Consider the following 24,694-nt stretch of genomic DNA (forward strand, 5'->3'; position numbering starts at 1 on the left):
CTCTTCACAGCATCAATCATAGGCTCTATTCCCATCATCTTTCGCAATTCATCATTTGTCTTCCTCTCTCTCAACGATACACCGCACATCCGTCGAACCATTCGCATTTCCACCCTTTCCAACCTTCGTTGCTGCTATACGTTCATTACCCATGTCTCGCTCCCATAAATCATAACACTTCTCACACATGCAGCATACACCTTTCCCTTCAGCTTCAACGACACTCCCCTCATCACCAGCACGCCAATCAATTCCCGAAACTTCTTCCATGCACATCTCGCTCGAGCAACCGTTGCCGAGTCTGATCCACCTTCTCCATTCAGCATGTCTCCGAGGTAGCAAAATGTTTTCACACCTTCCAGCTTCACGCCGTCTCCAAGATCCAACTCAACATTTCCTCCATCTGCAGCTCCCTCTGTGCACACCTTACATTTGAATGTAGCTGCCACACTGGTTAATGACCCTCTCAGACCACGACATTTTTGATGAACCCACTCAGCGCACATTGTACACTGAATGGAGTTCACTCCGACACCCTTCCTACACACAGCACAGGGCCACTTCCCAGTTCTTTCCACCTCACCACATGCTTTACCACTTGCCATCACCTTCGTCTTTCCGATATTCACCTTCAGACCTTTTGTCTCCATACATTCCTTCCACGTGTTCATCTTTTCCTTCAGTCCATCCATACTTTCTGCAATCAACACCAGATCATCTGCATACAACAACTCCCACGGTAAACCCTCCTTTACGTTCTGAGCCAGCACCTCCATCACAGCTACAAATAGTAGTGGACTTAGTACCGACCCCTGATGCACTCCCACCTTCACCTCAAACTCACCACTGTTCCCGTCCTTCGTCCTTACAGCTGTGCATGCTCTTTTGTACATTGCCATCACTACTCTGATCAACCATTCCTCCACTCCTAACTTCCTCAATGCCCATGTCAATACTTTGCATGGAACCCGATCGAATGCTTTCTCCAGATCAACAGACCCAAGAAACAACTTCTTCCTCTTCTCCATGTACTTCTCCTGCAACTGCCTCACACTAAAAAGCACGCCTGTCGTTCCTCTTCCTGGCATGAATCCAAACTGCATTTCATCGATCTTCACTTTCTTCCTTATCCTCCTCTCCAACACCCTTTCCAATACCTTCATTCCATGCTCCAATAACTTTATCGCTCGGTACGAGCCTCACTCCAGAGGGTCACCTTTCCCCTTGTATAGAGGGACGAGGGTACTCAGTTCCCAATACACTGGAATGCGGCCCTCTTTCACCACCAGATTACAGATCTCTGTCATTCTCTTCACACCCCAACTTCCTGCTGCCTTCAACATATCTCCCACAACTCCCGTCGGCCCTCTCGCTTTTCTACTCTTCATTGCTTTTATCGCTTCCTCAACTTCCTTCTCAGTTATCTTCTCTGCCGGTCCTAAAACTGGGTTACTCTCTATGTTGCCTTCCCATTCATTCTCTGTATTCAACAGCATTTCCATATATCTTTTCCATCTTCCTTTAATTCCATCTGGGTCGACAACGATTTGTCCCACTTCATCCTTCAAGCAACTCACCCCCATCACATCACACCTCTCTTTCGCTATCTGCTTTGCAATCCTGAATACTGCTTTCTGACCCTCTTTCGAATCCAAGCGTTCTCCAAACATTTTCCTACATGCCTCCTGCGACTTTGCTACCTCTTTCTTTGCAGCCTTCCTGGCTGCCTTATAACTTTCATGCTCTGCTGTTTCTGCTCCCGTACCCTTCGCCTTCTGCCACTCCTTGAACTTCTTCCTCTTCTCATCAATCCTCTTTCTAACTTCATCATCCCACCACCATGTTTCCGAGTGCCTCGGTGGTCCTTTTGTCCATCCACATACCTCACCAACGGCTCCCAACAGACTAGCTTTCATTGACATCCAACCACTTTCAAGCTCAATCACATCATCCTCGACCCTACTCAGCCTCTCTTTTAATGCCTCCCTTACTGTCACCTCTTTCAACCTCCACACCTTCATTCTCGGTTGGTACTTCACCCGCCGAGCTCTCCTCGCACCTTTCACCCTTACGTTGCAGACAACCAAGTGGTGCTGTGAAACAGCCTCCTCCCCCGGGATCACCTTTGTGTCCCGGAGGTGCCCCCTATCTCGCCTACGCACCATCAGGTAGTCAACGGTTGTCGTCAACCCACCTGACGTGTATGTAACAAGCTTATTATCCTCTTTCTGGAACTGAGTATTACAAATCAACAAATCAGCTCCATCAGCAAACTCCAAAATCCTTTCACCTTCTCCATTTCTCACACCATATCCGTCACCCCCATGAACTCCATCAAAACCATCCATACTCCTTCCCACATGTCCATTTAGGTCTCCTCCTATCACAACAACTTCCTCATCTTTCACGTTTTCCATCAGCTTCTCTATCGCACAGCAGAACTTGTCCTTCTCTTCATCGCTTCGACCAACCTGCGGAGCATATCCCGAGATGACGTTCACCAAGAGCTTTCCAATCATCATTTTCACCACCATCAACCTATCACTCACTCTAGTCACACTCACCACACTGTCTACAAACTCCTCAGAAAACAGGACACCAACACCATTCACGCCCTCTGGGCACCCTTGCCACACAAACTTGTATTTCTGTCCCTGCCTACCCTTCACCATTCTCACACCACTTCCCTTCCATCTCGTCTCTTGCACACAACATATGTCCACTCTTCTTCTGACCAATACTTCCACCACTTCTCCTGATCTCCCCTTATCAAGGGGGGGGGGGGGGGTTAATGCCCTTGTCTTTTTGTCTGGCCGACCCGAGTCCTTGGAAGTTATAACGTCCTTCCCGGCACGGCGTTAGGTAGGGTTTGTTAGGCCTAGGGGTTCACTACTACCTAATTACTAACGCCGACCGGAAACGAGGGAATAACTCCTGCTCGAACCACGGATATGATGGAAAATGCCGAGCGGATAGCAATCCGCGATTCGAGCCGTTAACAAGGGGCTAAACCCGACTCCGAGCGTTGGCCAAATCGTGCCACAGGTATTCAATCAGGGAAAACACTAAAGTGACCGGATGAGAGGAAAACCCAAAGAATAATAAGGAACAGGTGTAATTTATTAATTATGTACAAAACCAAAGAAGAGGAGGAACGAAAGTTATATACAGAAGAAGAAGAAGACACAGGGCAAACCTTAGAACAATCTTATATTATTCCTCAGGACAACAAACAGAACAGACAAACAGACTTACACGACAAGGGAATAGCAGGCAGGAATGACTGGAAGAAGGGAGGAGAAGGCCCAGGCAGACGGTGGGCGTCGAGGTCCGGCTCCAGGAATCGACTCGCATCATGGCGGGAAACCCTGGCAGGCAGCGAGCGCGTATCGTTCACCGCGAGCGGACGTTGCATACAGCGATGGGATTGGGATGCTCTGTCTTCTTACGCGTCTCTCCCTTGTTCATTCCTCGTTCATCTCCCAACCGTGCCTTCTCACCGACTCTGGATCACGTCTCTCTCTGCCTTCTTCGTCCAACTCGTAAAAAGGCTTCGCGCTCGTCCTTATATTACGCGTGTTGCAATCAATGTGCGCTTCATGGAGCCACGCCCACGATGGTCTTTCGTCAGCCCTGGTTGGCTGGTGGGGGCTCACTCGCCCCGCCTCGGGTGGTGCATCGGCATACCACGCCCGTGATCTGGCGGCTCCGCCCCCTTCTTTCTCGGCTTGACCGCATGGCTAATGGCGGCTTGGGGCCAACCCGAATCAAGGCAAGGAGCAGCGAACGCTGCTGGCAAACGAAGTACTGGGGCCTATCTTATTTGATTAATGCAACGCAGATTCAACTATTGGAAACAGGTCCTTAACTGAAACACACAATAATGGAATAACTACGGAGAGGTCCTATGGTTCGCTACGTGTTGTACATGGACTAAGTAGGGTGCGATCTTTAACAAACCAATTGATGGGGATATTTACAGGGAACATTTATAAGGGATGCATTTACTAAAATTTACTAGTGAAGGTTCTAAAAACCGTAACAATATATATATATATATATATATATATATATATATATATATATATATATATATATATATATATATATATATATATATATATGTTGTTGCGGATCTCCGACGTCGGCCTTCCCCTTATCAAGGGGGGATTAATCCCCTTGTCCTTTTACTGGCCGACGAGATCCCGAAGTTATCGTGTTCCTTCCGGTCGGTGTTAAATAGGGTTGTTGGTCTAATTAGTCCTATTACCTAAGTACTAATACCGACCGTGAAGCAAGGAAATAACTCCCGCCAGAACCACGGTGTTAGTGGACACGCCGAGCGAAGCATTCTGCGATTCTGGCCATTAACAATGACTAGACCCGATTCTAGCGGTTCCTAATCGTGCCACGCTTACCCAATTGAGAAAAGACTAGGACGATCGGATTAAGAAGAAACCAGGAAGAACAAGTAATTTATTAACAATTTGTACAATTAGAAGAGGAAAAGAAGGAGAGAATGTACAGGGAAGAGGAAGATGCAGGTACACAGGGCAGCCTTAATCACAGTCTTAACTTATTCCCTGGACACGGGCCTGATCACTCTCAGATTCACTCACACGGGGATGACGAAGGTAGGGTGGAAAGTCCAGCGATGGCGTCCACCGCTCGTCCCGGTCCTCGACCCGTACCAGCAGACGATGGTGGACGGCAGGCAGCTCTCCGCGTAGCGTAGGCGCGAGTGGACAATTATATCGGGGAAATGGTAAGCTGGGCTATCGGTGACTTCGTGGCTCTTGGCCGCGTATGTAATAGGAATACGGGCGAATGGATGTTTGCGCACCGCAAGCCCAAGCCGAATTCTCAACCAGCGGTCACCGACAAACCCTTCACAATGGTGCGTTCCTCCAACAAATGTCATTCAACGCCAATCGTACAAGTTCTTTGGCACAACGCGCTCGCCCCCTCAAGTCCTTCTGAATGCGCTCCTTCCAATCAGTCCTTCTGGTTCATAACTCTTGCCCATAACTCAGGTACTCAAACCAGGCGCCTCTCCCATCATAACTCGAGCTCTGTTCAGTTCTCCCTTCATAACTCAACAAGGTTCGTAATCATTCACGAGCGCCTCTCCCATCATAACTGAGGTGGGGGCCTCGCGCAAAGGGTTATATTGCCACCCCCAGCGAACCCTCTCAAATCTCTAGCCACACCCTGTCAGGCGATCTCCCTCGAGCCCTGGTTGGCTGGTGAAGGCTTACCGGCTCCGCCTTGATGGTTGCTTGACGTGGCCACACCTCCACCCTTGCGCTCCGCCCCCTTTTTGGGCCTTACCTCGTGGCCCTTGGGCTGGTTTGAGCGGAAGCCCAGTGAGGTTGCGAAGGCTGCTGGCAACCTAAATGGCGAGGGCGATTACAGACTGGTTAGCGCTTAATGACGTCAATGGAAGGGAGACTGCAAAAATGGACGAATGGGCCTACTCTTATTTGTTCTACACAACGCAGATGCAACTATTTGGAATGGCCTTATCCTAAACACATACTATGAAATAACTAACGTCCTAAGGTGACCTACGTGTTGCATATGGCCTATTTATGGGGTGCAACCTTTAACCTTTAATGATGTTACCTGTGCTGGGTTCTCAAAACCGCAACAATATATATATATATGGTGTTTTATTTACATGAATATACATATATATATACACTACAGGTCAAAAGTTTTAGAACACCAATAATAATATCTGGGGTGCAGAGGGTATATTATATGCAGAGGGTATATCCCTAAGGGTATATATTGGGAATTCCTTTTCTGCATTTCTTGCTAGGCTGGGAGTGTGTGGGACAGAAAGGAGGATGTGTGACAAGGTGGCCCAGGTTGCCTTGAAAGGCTCATTTTGGATATGGAGGAAGTTTATGGAGGCACGTCGAACGATGTAGGTTTTTTTTTTTTTTTTTTGTTACTATTATTATTTCTTATTTTGTGTATATGAGTGAGTGGGTGAGGGTGTGTGTTTTTTGCATGAATTAATTTTTGCATGAGTGTGTGTTTTTGTATGTTGAGTGGTGTATGTTGTAAGGGTAGGTGGTTGGTTGGTTGGTGTTGTCTGTGTGTGTGTGTGTGTGTGTGTGTGTGTGTGTGTGTGTGTGTGTGTGTGTGTGTATGGGTGTGTATGGGTGTGTATGTGTGTGTATGAATGATCTGGTGTGTTTTGTTGGTGAGTGGTGAAGGGTATAAAGGTGGGTGTTTGAGTGTTCCACCCTGTTTGTTTGGTGCTGTGGATTCTGGATGCAGAGGTGTTGTTGTTGTTGTAGTCTGCATTCGCACTGGCTGGGGGTGGGGGTATGTACGCACCCAGGTGTAGTTGCTGCATGTGGATGTGTATGTGCCCCTGCTGGCCCACCTTAGCTGACCGTATCGAGGTTGAAGGGCCGAAACGGGATGATGCTGAGGACCTCGACTGAGGACCCGGTCAGTGCAGCACACTTGTGACCAGGTGTGTTTTGAACTTATGTTTGTGCTGGTGCTACCAGTGACTCCCAGGAAAGACTGGGTGGCGATCAGGAATAGGCTGGTGACGCTGGAGAGACAGCATCGGAGGCAGATAAACATGTCATTCATTTATTTATACCTTCTTGCACACTGTAATACAAATGTCAAACAATCAACTGACAGAAATATATATACATATATATAAACAGAAATCGGGTGCTACTTTTGACTCACCCTGTATATAAAAGAAAGTTTTTGTTGTCTGGTTTTTTGTTGTTTTTTGTTTTTGTTTTTTTGTTTTTATTTTTCAAACAACAAAAGTTTTTTGTTGTTTGTTTGTCTGCACGCGCTAATCTCCTGAACGGTGAAAGATAGCAGGAAACCTCTGAAACAAAAAATGTCGGGACGGGCCCTGGGAAGGTTATAGGCTAGGTGATGAGGCCGGTTCCAGGCCGCCTCAGCCAGGCTGGGCCCATTTCGCAATTAAAAGCTGAGCTGAATTATAGTAGTCAAACTTCTACGGCCGCGAGTAAAAGCTGAATTATAGTAGTAAATTCATTCAAAAAGAACTAAAAATGTCGAGACGGGCCCTGGGAAGGTTATAGGCTAGGTGGTGGGGCCGGTTCCAGGCCGCCTCGGCCAGGCTGGACCCATTTCGCAATTAAAAGCTGAGCTGAATTATAGTAGTCAAACTTCTACGGCCGCGAGTAAAAGCTGAATTATAGTAGTAAATTCATTCAAAAAAAACCCGGGCAACGCCGGTTGCTTTCGGCTAGTTATAGATAAGAATAAATGCATGGGAGATGTGGCGTTTCGGCCAGTAACACCACTTGATATAACATCATGGTTCTTACATAGCCAGTACCAAAATCTCAGCGAGCCACAAACTGTAGTCGGCTTAATATACTTTTCTCAAAGATCAAAAGATCTCAAAACATCGTCCCAAGTTCATCCCTCCCCAATGCCACAGACTGCCGCCTCGAAGATAAGTTGTACAGAGTTGACAAGCAGGCTGAGCCTCATCGGGAAAGAGTATTTTGCAAGGTCAAACATGGGATTTTTGTCAACAGTTTTTCTCAAAGCCAGACAACAAGACGCCGGACTGGAAATGGGTCACAGTGTGACGCTGTTGCCAACATCAGGATTGGGATTATAATGAAATCCCTTACATGTACATCTGAAGATCATAGAAAAAAAGATGACTGGATTGATCTCCATGAAATTATACATATGTGATAGTAGTACCCACGGTCAGGTCATGACTCATGGGCACAAAAATCCTCCACCCTGCGAGGGAGGGGGAGGGGCGACTTACTATTTCCGCCTGTACATGTGTCACAGTGCAAGTGGTTTATTGACCACTGTTACAGACAGCGGGGATTATTAGTCACAATACAAAATACAATAGTCCCACCTCTCTCCTTACCCCCCATTTAGAGACATGTTTTGGTTGTAAGGTGATAAAAATGTCCAATTTGAGTTTGTTCTTCCAGTCTGTTTTGGTGGTGTTACCACAACTGGTTACCCAGGTCAGTTACATGCACATGTCGGCATTACGACAACAAAGCACCTAGTTCCGGCCATGATGGATGATCCATGCGGTTCCTGTGAGGGACACTCGGCTTGCCAACCTGGTCCCACAAACCCAGGATGCTGTTTGACAGCAGATGCTGCTATTTTGGATTGTCCCCAACAACATACCTCCTTTCTGTACACTTGTCTTTGCTCCTTGGCACGTGCACGTCTTATTGCTGTAATCGGGTTCTTCTTCCTCTTCTTCTTCTTCTTTCGTAGGTAGCCCACGGCTGTGAGTAGCATCATAACTAATGCTGACATACAACTAATTCCCGTTTAACGTCCATCCCAGAGACGACAAGCACATTGATGAACCCACTCTGGCTGTGAAACACCAGGATGGCAGTTTACAGCTGGTCAAGATTCGAACCAGGTTAGGCCGTCCTGCCAGTCACTGCAACAAAACAAAATGCACTCCTAAGTTCCACACGCGAGACACGCAGGACAGGATGGCTTACAGGCGATGCATGTTATTCATAACGATATCGGCAGCAAATTCTTCTTCTTCTTCAAAATCACTCATTATTCAATTAACATTATTATTTAAAAAAAATTATTATTAAAAAAAACAAAAACCAAAAAAAAACGGACATATGAGACCATTGAGTCAGTAAGCCCCGGGAGAGAATACACACACTGGTAATACACAAAACCTTGTAATAATACTCTGAAAATAGTCGTAATAAAGAACATATCCAAACTAGATGGTATTCATGGGATACTTACCCTGCGCAGTCAACTTGGTGTGAGCCAACTCTTCTGTTTTTGAAGGGTTTTTTTTTTTCTTTGATCCAATATGGCTGCCAGACCACATGAGCGATGACGTCATCACTTTACATTCTCTAATATAATTGTTGTGCACATCACGCTCAATAAATTTAAAACTGATCAGACTAAGTGTTTTCCCTGTCAAATTATGACATCATAATTAAGGCACCAATGACGTCATCGTAAACAACACCTATTTCCCATGCGGAATTCTTTACAATGAGCCACGATTCATTTTTTCCATGGTGCGTTTTGAGAGATATAGAGGTGCAAAGTTTCTCCAAGATAGCGCCTGTACCACGCGACCGATGACGTCATAATTATCGTTAAGATATTCTACAGGAGGAGGCGCTCATACGGTGTAAATTTCGTGTCAATCGGACCAAGAATTGCAGAGAAAAAAATTCATACTGATCGGATAAAGCGTTGTACTTGTCGAATTATGACGTCATAAAGAAGGCAACGATGACATCATCATTAACATATCTTATTCCCCATGGGGAGTGTGTTTGTTTCAATTTGTTTGTCTCTTGTTTCAATTTTTTTCAAAAGAGCCATGTTTTAATTTATTCCATGAGCGGGTTCAGAGAAATCGAGGTGTAACGTTTTGCGATTTTTCTAAGATGGCGCCTGTACCATGTGACCTATGACGTCATAATCCTCATTTAAAAAATTATACATAAGAAGTTGCTCCTTTGGTACAACTTCCGTGTCCATCGGACAAACGGTTGCAGAGGAAATTTTGTTGTCCCCTGTCGCACCGCGGAGCGAAAGGGGGACTATGGTTTTCCCCTCCGTCCGTCCGTGCGTGCGTGTGTGCGGGCGTGCGTACGTGCGTGTGTGCGTGCGTGCGTAAGCGAAGGACCGCATTCGCATTTGGTGTGTGGGTGCAACCCACGTCAAAATCCAAGATGGCCGCCGCGATGTATGTCTGATGCCATGTACATCTGAACCTTGTGAGCGGAATATCTTGAAAAATAAGCGAAGTACCAACTTCTAATCTGGTGTGTGGGTGTGTCTAGGCATAAGGAAGAACGCTATTAAAAATTGGGTCGCCACGTCAAAATCCAAGATGGCCACCACCATATGTATGTCTTAACCTTGTGAGCGAAATATCTTGAAAAATAAACGAACTATTAACTTCTAATCTGGTGTGTGGGTGTATCTGGGCATAAGGAAGAACGCTATTAAAAATTGGGTCGCCACGTCAAAATCCAAGATGGCCACCACCATATATATGTCTTAACCTTGTGAGCGGAATATCTTGAAAAATAAGCGAAGTACCAACTTCTAATCTGGTGTGTGGGTGTATCTCGGCATAAGGACGAACGCTATTGAAAATTGGGTCGCCACGTCAAAATCCAAGATGGCCGCCGCCATGTATGTCTGAACCTTGTGAGCGGAATATCTTGAAAAATAAGCGAAGTACCAACCTCTACTCTGGTGTGTGGTTGTATCTAGGCATAAGGAAGAACGCTATAAAAAATGGGGTCGCCACGTCAAAATCCAAGATGGCCGCCACCATATATATGTCTGAACCTTGTGAGCGAAATATCTTGAAAAATAAACGAACTACTAACTTCTAATCTGGTGTGTGGGTGTATCTACGCATAAGGAAGAACGCTATTGAAAATTGGGTCGCCACGTCAAAATCCAAGTTGGCCGCCGCCATGTTTGTCTGAACCTTGTGAGCGAAATATCATATCATGGCATGTTTTCTGCGTCTTCCACTTTGTCAACTCACATCACTTCCCCGACGGGGGACCTAGGCGTAACGCTTGTTTTTCATATTGAGCAGATCAATGGTTGTACTTGTCGAATTATGACGTCATAATGAAGGCACCGATGACATGATCATTACATATCTTATTCCCCATGGGGAGTACTTGACAATGAGCCTTGTTTCAATTTTTTTTCCATTGAGCGGTTTCAGAGATGTGGAGGTGTAACGTTTTTCCAAGATGGCAGAGGGTCATAAGAAACCTGATGATTGGCTGAGCGAAACATGTAACATACAGAGCTTCACAAAACAGCAAATGTGAATAGGCAGTTTACAGATCATCAAGTACGGCTGCGTCACCGCAGCAGTGAAAGTTACGACTCAAGCCAGGTGAGTCAAAACGTGGCAGGATGAAATTTATTAAAGTAGCAGCAGTTTTGTGTCCGTCCGTCATGCTACGTTATTAGGTCTATGATGTCATTACGGCGTACGGCGACTGACTCCATTGAACGCCATTTTGATTTATACGCTGTTCAGTCGTTGAAGCGGTCGAACCTGTCATATATCACAATCTGCATGCTCCACCTTTACGTTTTTCATTCAGTGTGAATCACAAATAAAGCGATTGTTAAAAAATAATTTTTTTCTTATAATAAGCTCTTCCAACGACGCAGTACATCTAGGCCAAATATACTGCACTAACTAACGTTCATTATTAAAGTGGTGTATTATTTCAGAACCCACGATGTTATCTTCCATGGCCAAGAAAGACTTTTATTGTTGAAGATAATTGTAACGAACTCAAGCAGACTCCATCGTGCCGGAAGCGGAAAGCGCGTTTATTGACGCGGTGATGATTCACTCGTGTCTGACGAATAAGCGCGTCCGATAAACCACAACAACAATGCAAATACAAGTCAGAATAATACGTTACATCCTCCTTTCTTTCAAGGAAGCCACTTTAAAGGAAACCAGCAAAGCAAATAACTCTATAAAGTAAAACTTACACTGAATTAATTAACAAACAGCATCACATTCAGATCACGTGAATCAATTGATTTAAATTTAAAGATCCAGACGTCTGGGAGGGTTAACCGCTCTGCCGCTCCTTGTGATGAACTTGGTATTTCTGGGAGATGCAGTGGCTCGAGGCGATGACACTGTTGGGAGACTTTGGGATTCAGATGCTTGCTCACTTGGACTTGGGGACTTGCAGCAGTTCCCCACTGGGGTGTCCTGTTGAGTGGTGGGATCAGGGAAGTCCCTCATGTCCTGGGAAGAGTAAAAGCGAGAGAGTGGCTGACTTCCCACCGGGCCAACATTGGCTGAATGAGGCACTCTGCGGAGATGGAGCCTGTTACGCCGGTACACATTGTTTGGGGTCCTCAGCAAATATGACCGGGGGCTGTTGTGGCGCGCCTCAACTACAGCCGGAATCCAATGCCTGGCCTCCGGGTTTGGCAACATCCTAACACTGTCTCCCGGCTGGAGCGGTGGCAAATCTGACATAGATGACTTGTCATGATAGTATTTTTGTTTCTCCTTCTGTGTGTCAAGGCGTGATCTCACAAGGTGATGGTCATACCGCGCAGGCATGAGAAGAGTGCGGTTGCAAGGCAGTGTGTTTCTGGGGCGTCTTCCCATTAGGAGCTGAGCCGGGGACAAGTTTATTCCTTCAAGTGGAGTGGTGCGGTAGTCTAGCAGGGCTAAGTACTTATCTGCTGACTTCTTCCAGAGCCTTTTCACTGTCTGGATCGCTCTTTCTGCCTCTCCATTGGCACGTTGGTGCTTGGGGGACACAATGTCGTGAGTTATGCCATATTCTTTGCAAAACTGAGAAAATTCCTCTGACGTGTACTGACTTCCGGAATCGCTTCGCAGCTTCTCTGGAATACCATGTCGACAAAACTGCTGCTTGAGAGCTTCGATTACAGAGCGAGCTGTAATGTCCTTGAGGCAATCCACCTCCACAAACTTGGAGTAATAATCGACCGTGAGCAAATACTGCTTTGATTCGAAGTCAAAAACGTCGCTTCCAACTTCGATGAATGGAAGATCAGGCGTGTAAGTCGGCAAGAGAGGCTCCCGTTGCTGAGCGCTTTGATACTCTGCACACTTGCAACAATTCCGTACAGTTTCTTCGATGTCAGAGTTCATTGAGGGCCAATACATGACCTCGCGAGCACGCTGCTTACACTTGTTCACTCCGAGGTGCGATTCATGAATCAAGCTCAGCATTCTGGGTCTGAGGCTTGGCGGGATGACAAGGCGCATGCCTTTGTAGACAACACTGTCTGAGACTGCCAATTGCGTTCTGGAGTCAAAGTACGGACGGACCTGTGCTGGGACTTCCTTTCGGGAGTCAGGCCATCCACTTGCAATGACACCGCGGAGAAGGCTCATTTGACTCAGAGTAGCTTCCTGGATTTCGAGGTATTTCCCACTCGTGATCGCAAGGAACTGGAACATGTTCACAGGCTCAAGGTCTTTCCCAGCTTCTGAGTCGGTGTCCGGTAGAGGTGCACGGGACAATGTGTCGGGGAGCACCATCTCAGAACCACGGCAGTAGTTAACCTCCAAGTCATACCGTTGAAGCTTGAGCAACATACGCTGTAAACGCATGGGAGAAGATAGGAGAGGCTTCTTGAAGATTTCCTCAAGGGGTTTATGGTCATTATATACCACTACTGACACCATGTAACGAACTCAAGCAGACTCCATCGTGCCGGAAGCGGAAAGCGCGTTTATTGACGCGGTGATGATTCACTCGTGTCTGACGAATAAGCGCGTCCGATAAACCACAACAACAATGCAAATACAAGTCAGAATAATACGTTACAATAATAAATCGTACCGCAGTACTAATAATATACTAATCACCTATACACCGCCCAAACAAAGGGAGGGTTTTACGTTGAACTCTGTTCAACTAGTATCTAGCTAGTATCTCAAAACGTTGTGGACGGATTCGGACGAAACTCGGTGGACAGGTTGGGTGTGTGACAAGGAAGAGCTACTTCGATTTTGGTGAAGATTCAAATCCGGATCTCCATTTGAGGAATTTTTAAAGTGATTCTTCACCATTGAGAGATCGGGCTAGAAACTAATCATAGCACAATATCTCAAAAGGTTGTAGACTGATTCGGACCAAATTTGGTGGAGAGGTTGGCTGTGTGACGAGGACAAATCGATTCAATTCTGGTGAAGATTCGAATCCAGATCCGAATATCAGAATTATTTATTTTTTAAGCGATTCTTCACCATTGAGTGATTGCGCTAAAACTGATATATATCACAATATCTCAAAAGCTGTTGACGGATTCGGACCAAAATTTGGTGGAGAGGTTGGCTGTGTGACAAGGACAAACCGATTCAATTCTGGTTGAAGATTCGTACCGGATCTGAATCTGAGAATTTTTAAGTGATTCTTCACCATTGAGACATGGGGCAAAAACGATATATAGCACCATTCTTTCAAAATGTTGTGGACGGATTCGGACAAAATTTGGTGGATGAGTGGAGTGTGTGACAAGGAAGAACTCATTCGATTTTGGTGAAGATGTGAAGATCTGAAAATTTTTGAAGTGATTCTTCACCATTGAGAGATGTTGGGCTAAAACCGAATCATAGCACAATATCTCAAAAAGTTGTGAATGGATTCGGACGAAACTTGGTGAACAGTTTGGGAGTGTTGGCAAGGAAGAATTGATTCGATTTTGATGCAGGTCTGATTCTTCATCATTGAGAGGACCAAGAAATATCTCAAAAGGTTGTGGACGACTTATTACAAAACTTGATGGATGACTTGGTTAGGTGACACGACCAAGCTGATTCGATTTTGGTTCAGGTCCGAATCCAAATCCGACACATCAGTGGATATAAAACATAAACTGTTCACCTTGCGGAGGTATGCTCTCTACCTAACAGTTTTCTCGGTCTTGTGGAGGAGTTTTTTTACATATATCATTTGTAGGACAAGAACAATAGTGGACACAGTGTACTCTTACGTTAATTACGAGGACATCGAATTGAAATGGACAAATGAATCGAGTCTGTGGGATGTGAATCTGCAATCCCAGCATCATGATCTCTGTGCTCAGTTGGGAAATCCAGACAGGTCGAGCCATCATTGTCTTATTGAAGGTGCAACTCCATCACAGGTGGTGTTGTTTATCTCATTCCTCCAGGTGTTGCATTTCCAAAAAAGATTGAGGCCTTGTGGTTTAAAAAAAGCTTTGCACGAAACTTCATTATTATTTTTTTCCTCCTGACGGTGAGCCATGGACTTATAACAAGTCATGTATTTAATTGGAACATGTTCTTTTGAAAGGTGTTGCATAATGAAACAGTCAAACCTACATTGAATCAAAATTATTAGCAAGTCTAAATTTAAACATCTCTGAAACTTCCTCCTCTTTCCCACATTCCTTCAACCCCCACCACCCCACTCACCAGTAGACATTTGAGTCGGCATCGCGGACAAACAGTCCTTGTGACTCGGACGTAATTGGGGTGGGAGGGCGGGTGGGGGGGGGGTGGGGTAAATAACCGTAAGGTGTGTACAAACTAGATCCTGGTAGTTCTGGGAAATGTCAAACATTTAGACCACGATATTTATGCTCTTTCACCAATCACAGCACATGCCGGAAAACCCACCGTACAAACCCATTAACCTTATAGCGTCGAACGTGTAATTGTATTCCTGCGAATCCCGGGTTTGTTAATTTGCTTCCCACGCAGCAATTCCACACCTTCGCTCAGCGACTCGGTGCATGGCTACATCTGAGAAGAGCAAATCATTGCTACCCTGTAATTTAGGAAGGAATTCGTATAATTTGTTCAGGATGCCAGCGATAACTCTCGTACTCTTGGAGATAGAGGGATGGGGATGTTTGTTGTCCACCTGCTCAGGAATGGTGCAATCGCACACTAAACTGCTCACAGGTATAGGTGTGCTAGCGCAATGTCATCCTGTCAGATATCGTGCATCAGACCTCAGACCGATCACAATTTGACACATTACTTATAAGAGCACCTGTACTGGGGGCCATAGGTCACATACATGACCAAAGAATCTAGAAAGGTCGACTGTACATGTATGATCTAAAACTCTTCGCACCGAATGATAACAAATTGGCAGATCAACTCAAACTAGTAAAGCGCTACTCGGAGGACATTCAGATGGGATTTGGTCTGGACAAATGTGCCAAATGTACATTTCTATCCGGTAAAACAAAAAGAACACACAATATCTCAATCGATGAAAGCACAACAATACAGGAACTAGAAAATGAAGGATCCTACAAATACCTCGGAATAGAAGAAGGTCCCCAGGTAAAACACAAAAAAAAATCAGCAAAGAGAACCTACACAGAATAAGACGAATTCTGAAGTCATCCCTCTCACCAATGAACAAAATCAAAGCTATAAACCAACTTGCAGTGCAGGTATTCCAGTATAGCTGTGCAATTATAAACTAGCCACAATCGGAGATCAACAATTTAGACACCAAAACAAGGAAACTTATAACTATTCGTAAGATATTCTATAAAAACCAACGCATTCCGGGTTTTAATTGAGGAGGCCAAGACGAGAACGAGGAGGCGATCTGATGAACCTGTACCAAGTGCACAGACCAGTGTGTGTAGGACTAGCGGAGTATGTGAAAATCTCAACAGACTATCGAATGACATTTGTACATGAGCACAAAAACAACAAATCAGAAAAGGTATCCTTAATCCATTTAACAACAAACTTCCAAACACAGGTGCAAGTGCAGGATACCACACAGGAAAATTAAACAGAAACAAATACAGCCCCAATGATCGCAAAGAAGAAAAAGGAAAACTACAAAAAGAAATATCAGCAGATATACTCTGACAAATGGGAGAAAGACAAAAGAGCAAGAAGGTTAAGGAAAGAGTTTGACAGAACATGGATCAACAAGGAAGGCTCGGCTCTTTGGAATCGCTAAGAAGAGGTCAAATTAATTGGGATGGAGAACGAGTCATCATAAATACCCAAGAGTGAGAACACTACACCAGTGGCTTCAGGAAAATGGTGGGATTGAGCCAATTGGACAAATGTAGGTTTTGTGGAGTAGAAAGAGAAAGTACCAGTCACCTCCTTTCGGGATGTAAAACACTCGTGTCAGAACAGTTGTACACAGAAAGACCTGGCAGCGTCTGTAGAGTAATCCACTGGCACATCTGTAAACATTTCAACATTCCCGTTCCAGAACAATCATGGAAACGCAAACCAAACTCGATCCTTGAAAATGAACCCATAGTTGTCACGCATGACAAGATGATCCCATCAAGCGTAGACATTGCAGACGGAGCACTGCGTCCGGACATAGTGCTCAAACACAAAAAGGAAAAGACGGAATTGTTCATTGAGGTTTCGGTTCCCAATGACTTTGGACTAAATGCTCCAGAAACCAGGAAAATGCTCAAATACCAGGAGCTGAAAAATGAGGTCAACAGAACTTGGAAATTGGAGAAAGCTGAAATTGTACCAGTGATAAAATCGGAGCAACAAGGATGATCAAGGAAACCCTTACTGAGCACTTACAAATCATTCCGGGAATATCATTACAAACGAGCTACAAGTGGAGGCTGTCAGAGGTTCATTGAGGATTCCAAAAAGAGCCCTTGGGATGAAGCTATGAGAATGAAGTTTCACAATCTGGTTCATGAATAATGATCCGTCACCGAAAAAGGAGGTGAAGATTTTGAGTTCTGGGAGAACTTCCTACTACCTCCTAAAACCCGCATATGGAGATAACAACCGATGGAAGATGTCATGGATGCCTATTAACTTGAAATAATAAAAATAGGACCCCTAGCTGGAACACTGGACCCCATGACCTAATGTTGTCACCCAAATTTGGTAGCATTCTGACTGCAAGTGGGCGTGGAGAAGAAGATTTTTGAAGGAATTTACACGATTTTCCAAAAAATTGACTGTCAGATATTTCAACATACTTCGGGTCACATGATCAGCATGGCCTCCGCAATTTAACATCAGGACACTGTCTCAATATTGTAACCCAAATTTGGTAGCAATTTGACTTGTGGTGGGTCTGGAGAAGATTTTTTAAAGGAATTTAAGCGATTTTCCCCCAAAATTGACCAAGTCGGCCACTTTGACCTACTTAAAGTCAGGTGACGAGAACGAGCTTTGCGATCCCTGTTACCAGTCATGAGCGGGACCTTGTGCCAAATTTCAGCTGGATCGGTCCAGCGGTTTGACACGAGAAGTCAAATTGGAGGCAGATGATGACAATACCTTATCTGGAATTCCAATTCCAGATATACTAATAAAGTGAATAATAATGAACAGAAAGACTGAGATGGATATATTTTGATAAAATACCGGTTTTCTATTTCTCTCTCTCCCTGCCTTCTTGTATATCTCTAGGCCCAGGCTTTTGGGGCCTCGTGAACTCAGCGTGGAGCCTGTGCGCAGCTGGAAAGCGGCAGTCCCCGGTGAACATCGAAACGGGGAGGATGATTTTCGACCCTTTCCTCACTCCAATGCGTGTCAACTTAGGAGGAAACAAGGTGAGTTGAGCAAAAAATAAATAAAGTAATAAGAAATGTATTATCACTTGTTGTGTTAAAGCTTCTTTTTTTTGTCAGGCTGGAAACCTTGGAAGGTTGTCCCTGTAGATATGAGTTTTTATCTCGATAAAGTGTAACATACATGTGTAAGAACCAGCCTTTGGATGGGGTCTACAAATGTTGGTTGTCCTGCAAGACGCGAAGCAATTAGATGTGGGACAATGGGGTTCTGGATCATTCAGAGGGTCGTGCCTCGGCTCTCTGCTGTCGACCTTTGCTTCCAGGCAAAAAAAAAGAGAAATCGCACAAGTTAATCACCATGCAGTGCTGTGAGGTCCGTCACATAAGGGCACATTATTCCAGGTATTCCAAGCACATACGTCTGCCAGGCTGAACAGTTTATGTGTTGTATCCCACTGACAGGCCGGATCTGGATTCGGACCTGAACCAAAATCTAATCGGCTTGTTCTTGTCACCTAACCAACTCATCCACCAAGTTTTGTCATAATCCGTTTACAACTTTTTGAAATATCGCGATATATATCGTTTCTGGCCCTGTCACTCATTGGTGAAGAATCGTTTACAAATTAAAAAAACCTCATATCCGGATTCGGATTCAGATCTTCACCAAAGTCCAAAAGCGAATCAGTTTGTCCTTGTCACATACCCAACCTGTCCACCAAGTTTCATCCAAATCTGTCCACAACTTTTTGAGATATCCTGTTCACAGATAGACAAACAGCGATGAAAACGACCAGGGATGAAAAAAAAAACATGGAGGTGGGCAATGAGCCTGGGTTTTGGGAGTAAGGGAGAGAGTTAAATGAGGATTGCAGGATGGGCCAGATATTGGGGAATGCATTCACTATTTGAGCCCCATCTCGTCTGGGTTTGATTCCCGATCTGTCTCTGTACCTTTCAAAAACAACCAGGTCATTGTGCTCATGGTGTCCTCGCCAAATTACCAAAAATTCCAGTCCTGATTCTGTGGTCTAGGTTTGGTACGACCCAGCGATGGAGTTGCGACGTGTCCGTACAATCGTTAACCACCCACTCCTGGGCACCCGTGATGCCACCCAGTGGGGGTTGCAGTACCCATTACCATCAATTTATGTAAATGACGACTGGATCCAATTAAGATGTCTCCTTGCAGTGAATATTTTGGTGAAACACAAACAAATCCCAAATGTGGTCAAATTGGCGTCGTCGGTGCACCTGGGTGTTTTAAGCACAACGGAAGCAAGTCTCGGGATGCAGGAGATCATTATTGGCCTGGCATTTCCTTTGCACGTCTGAATATGGGGTTGATTGGTGTTGCTTTTCTCAAACTAAGATAAACTTTCCACCTGTGATATTGATGTCGTTTACCGTAGAGTACATCCATGTGCAACCCACACCCTGGTAAATTATACTTTAACGTCTCCAGTTTGGATGTGGTTGGGGAGAACTGGTAGCACATTAAATGGATGTCCTTTCGGAACGTTTTGTAAAAGTTTTTTGGGCATTAGTTCCTGGCTGATCTGCCACTCTCCGGTCACTGCGTGAATAGGATGAAATACTGAATTAATTGATCATCGCACTGCTCATCTCGAGCAGGTAATTTGGGTGAGGATGCATGCACACAATGTCATGCTCATTTTGGAAGACAGAGTAGGATCTCAAGTCATATGTGGGATGGGACAGCAGGTTTAATTTCTGCTCGTAATAATACCCTGCCTGTGAAACACAAGTACGTACTTCACTTTCAAAAGATCCACCAAGACCTCGCACAGTGATTTCACTCCCAAAATCTCGATCAAGACCTGAAATAATGACTTCACTCTCAATAACTCTATCAAGACCTCACATAGGGACTTCACTCTCAATAACTCCACCAAGACCTCACATAGTGACTTCACTCTCAATAACTCCACAAAGACCTCTCAGAGTGACTTCATTTGCAAAAGCTCCACAAAGACCTCACATAGTGACTTCAGTCTCAACAACTCCACCAAGACTTCACAGAGTGACTTCACTCTCAACAACTCCACCAAGACCTCACATAGTGACTTCACTCTCAATAACTGTACCAAGTCCTCACATCGGGACTTCACTCTCAATAACTCCACCAATACCTCTCAAAATGACTTTACTCTCAATAACTCTACCAAGACCTCACAGAGTGACTTCACTCTCAATAACTCTACCAAGACCTCACATAGTGACTTCACTCTCAATAAATCTACCAAGACCTCACATAGTGACTTCACTCTCAACAACTCTACCAAGACCTCACATAGTGACGTCAATTCCCAAAGCTCCACCAAGACCTCTCAGAGTGACTTCACTCTCAATAACTCCACCAAGACCTCACAGAGTGACTTCACTCTCAATAACTCTACCAAGACCTCACATCGTGACTTCACTCTTAATAATTGTACCAAGACCTCACATAGTGACTTCACTCTCAATAACTCTACCAAGACTTCACATAGTGACGTCAATTCCAAAGGCTCCACAAAGACCTCACATAGTGACTTCACTCTCAATAACTCCACCAAGACCTCTCAGAGTGACTTCACTCTCAACAACTCCACCAAGACCTCACAGAGTGACTTCACTCTCAACAACTCCACCAAGACCTCACATAGTGACTTCACTCTCAATAACACTACCAAGACCTCGCATAGTGACTGCACTCTCAACCGGAAAATCACAATACAGAATCACATTTAATCAAAATCAATCACAGGAATCACCATAGGTCCAGTCTTTCATACCCTGATCTACCCCTCGTTTTTGGCCATGTCACTCATTGGTGAAGAATCACTTTTAAAATTCTACTAGCTGGATCCGGATCTGGATCTTCACCAAAATCGAACCGATTCTTCCTTGTCACACACCCAACCTGTCCAACAAGTTTCATCCAAATCCATCCATAACTTTTTGAAATATTCTGCTATGTATCGTTTTTGGCCCTATCTCCCAATGGTGAAGAATCACATAGCCGGATCCGAATCCGGATCTTCACCAAAATCTAATCATTTTATTGTCCCATTCAATGATTCTTGTCCCATACGTTACCTCTCTGCCAAATGTCGTCCGAATCCATCCACAACCTTTTGAGATATCTTGTTCATAAACGGACAGACAAAGAGACAAAGAAATAGACAGACAGACAGGGGTGAAAACATAACCTCCATCCACCTTTGGATGGATCCCAAGATGTTGCGTAGTGACGTCGATCCCAAAAGCTCTACCAAGACCTCACATAGTGACTTCACTATCAAGAGCTCACAGGTGCATTACATTCAGCCCTTCAAAAATATTCACCCATCACCACATTCCTCATCTCCACTCTTGTTGACCCTTAATTGACAATATTTTTTGACCTTAAGCTACCTTAGCAACAAACATAAATACCATGTAGGCCTAACCCTAACCCTAACCCTAACCCTAACCCTAACCCTAACCCTAACCCTAACTTTGAATTGAAATTGTTTGAAGAACAGACTCCAAAACCCATCCTCAAGTCAAGATACAAGACAAAGTGTTTTTATACTCCTGTGCCCTGCCCTTACTGTGGCTTGACTTTTGGCCTTTAAATCCGTTTCTTTATCCATAAAGGTGTCAGCATCATTGGGGCATAAGGAAAGTCTCAGGGATCAGATCGAGCACGTGATGCATGGTGAGAGTTTTGGCGTTTGATTCAACCACCCAAAAGGTCGACCGATGATGGTTTGCTGTCATTGACCATGGCCTCTGAACAGTTGCAATGAAGTTTGATATGAAGTAGAAGACAATGGTGGGTAGCATCAGGGAGGATGGACATCATCAGTATTGGAGCCATAAAGGTTGTTTACTTCAGGACAAGAAGAAGCATCCCAGGTGAGATGGATATTTTCCAGGTACACCGCAGATTTACAATATGGATCGGTATTATGGGATCGATCTTTTTGACAATGTGCAAGATACCGTCGGAAACTTACAAGCCCTTGTAGACTGCCATCTCAGTGGTGAGAATGTTCTCAGATGAGCTGTTTTGTTGTCCTCTGAAGCAGAACCTGAAGAGATGGAATGGAGGTCAAACGTAAGTGCATATCTCAAGAAATGGGAACTAGAATCCTGTTCGAAAGGTTGGGAAAGGGCTTTCCTCCTGGAAGGCACATGGGAGTATGGCTACGATGAAAGAATTGGAGATGGGGAAAGCCTGAATTGGATATACAACAGAGACACGATGGAATGAGAATGCAAATAGTGCGGCGCGAAGAAAGGAATCAACCGGAGGATAAGCAAAAATGGCGGAACACAACTAACATAGCAAGAGTTAGGGAGTTTGTAAGTGGAGGGATACATAAAAAAGGGGAAGGAGGTGTGGAACAGAAGTCAAGAGGCCCAAAATGTAGGCCTGACGCGTTCGCCATGCATCGTGATTTACTGATGGAGTTGGCAATGGCCGTGCACTAGGGAGCGTGCCATGCAGGAGTGCGATCGCCACTTAGGAGCTCCTGAGACGCCTCGGTAACCATTACCCAGCGACAAAGCTTCATGGGCTCGACTGTTTCTACGGCACTTAATGATCGCAGCGTGCGGAGTGCTTTGCATTATGCATTGGCAAGAAAAATGCCTTTAATATCGCCATTCCCACATGTCCCCCTCATAAGTCCCCCAGCACAAACCCCCTTTTCCACATCCCAATCCCATCCAAGGAGCCTCTCTTCCCCCATCACAAAAAGAGGCTTTTTGAAATTGTTAAGGAGCCAACACACTGGTTTTCCACTCACGTTCCGAGAGCAACTAAGTTGAAGTGCAGGATTGCTCAGGTGCATCCTGCCGCAGAGGCCTCCGCTGGGGGGACCGGTGAGTGGGAGAGCTCACCGCAGCGATAAGGGCCATTTTGGGACTTGGTCGGGCCTTGCAGACAGTTATAGCTTGTTGTCTGGGTGTGTGCCCTAACCTGTAAATGTGGAAAGCAACATCGTGTTCCCTGTACGTACACTCTCCACAATTGCGACTGTTTTATGCTCCCCTCTTCCTCTTTACATATTATTTTATGAGTTTTCAATCACCATTTGTCCTCATCTTTCAGATGCTCAAACTTCAGGTGTAATGCCACCGACTGTTATAATTTCCCATGGTTCAACATTTTCTGCTCGCATATGGCCGAACTAATGCCTAGGCCTTATTACTTACTCCGCTGCCTCTTGCGGCACATTTAAACTGCGGCCCCTCCAAGCACCATGACGAGAACGTGCCAAAGACCTCAGCCTTGGCCCAGCCAGCAACGTCTTGATTGTTTAGGTCACAGGTGCATCGAAGCCGCAGCCATCGAGGAACCATTTGCTTTATAGCGACCTGTCGCAATGCCCGGTTGTTAAAATGGCACCTGGCCTATCGCATGCGCTCCCTCCAGTGCAGCTGCTTCCTTGCTCGACGCTCCGCATTTAAAAAGGATGGAGCACGGACAAACAAGCATAGGTTGGCAGCCATTTCACAGGCTCAATGGGCCTAATGGAGTCGTCCTGCGTTGAACTTCCTTGCAAGGAAACTCAAATCATTATATATTTGCAAACCGCATCCCATAATTATAAGCTACACACTTCATTGGAGCTATTCCATGGAGAAGAAGTAGAGCAAGAGCGAGTTTTGGAATCAAAGACATCGACGGCATGAGAAATGAAGCGAGTCTGGAGGTGAAATTTACACACCTCTGGAAGTAAAGAGTTGCTGTTTGGATTCCCTGTAGTTTCAACATGTCAGCATTCCCAACATCCCCATGCCCACACCCCTGCCCTCTCAACCGCCGCCCCTCTCCCCACGTGGACGACGCATTTGCCGATAGCCGAGTGAATTGCCGCTGCTTCGGAAACCACAGCATTGTCCCGAAGGAGCAAGGAAACCCGTCAAAGAGCTGGAAGCGAATTGTGTAAAAGTTTACTCGCAATTGTGCGAGTTTCGTTTGAACAAAGTTTTGAAAGCCAAGCTAGTTTTATTTGCTCATACGTCGTGCATCATGGATGTCCCCTTGCTCAATTGATGGTGATAGGGAAGAAGGTGGATAAATGGATGAGAGTTAGAGAAGGAGAGAAAGAGATCTGTCCTTAAGTGACCAAGGTCATCAACCCCTGAGGGGAAGTGTCTGAGATCAGCTTTTGAAGCCTTGTGTCTTGAGGACATGTCTCAAAGGAGAAACACCATTATAACTAGAACGGCACTCGGTAGAGGGGATAACTCTGCCAGGCTGAACAGTTTACATTTTGTATCCACTGATAGGCCGGATCTGGATCCAAACCCGAACCAAAATCGAATCGGCTTGTTTTTGTCATCTACCCAACTCATCTACCATGTTTCATCCAAATCCATAACTTTTTGAGATATCCTGATGTGTGTAAATAATAAATAATAAAAATAATATATATATATATACATATCGCGGGCACCGTTGACAGAGGAGACTGTGGCGTTACCACAGGCATACGGACCTCTCATGCATAAATACACCAGAGAGACGTGGAGGAGGACAAAGACAAAGTGGGACATAGCCGACACAGGCAACACGGACAACAAAACACAATACACCGCTCAAACACGCACAAAA

General features: G+C 45.1%; 1 protein-coding gene across 1 annotated transcript in view; it reads left to right on the forward strand.

Moving 5' to 3' along the window:
• CA10 (carbonic anhydrase 10 (inactive)) overlaps positions 1-24,694 on the forward strand; it is a 484,303-nt gene that overhangs the window by 287,384 nt on the left and 172,225 nt on the right. The window contains exon 3 of the mRNA XM_068117755.2: positions 17,975-18,117. Coding sequence (XP_067973856.2) covers positions 17,975-18,117 — 143 coding nt within the window. The remainder of the gene's footprint in view (positions 1-17,974; positions 18,118-24,694) is intronic.

The sequence above is a fragment of the Myxine glutinosa genome, chromosome 5 (genome assembly GCF_964187855.1).
Source record: "Myxine glutinosa chromosome 5, kmMyxGlut1.1, whole genome shotgun sequence".
NCBI classification, from domain to species: domain Eukaryota; kingdom Metazoa; phylum Chordata; class Myxini; order Myxiniformes; family Myxinidae; genus Myxine; species Myxine glutinosa.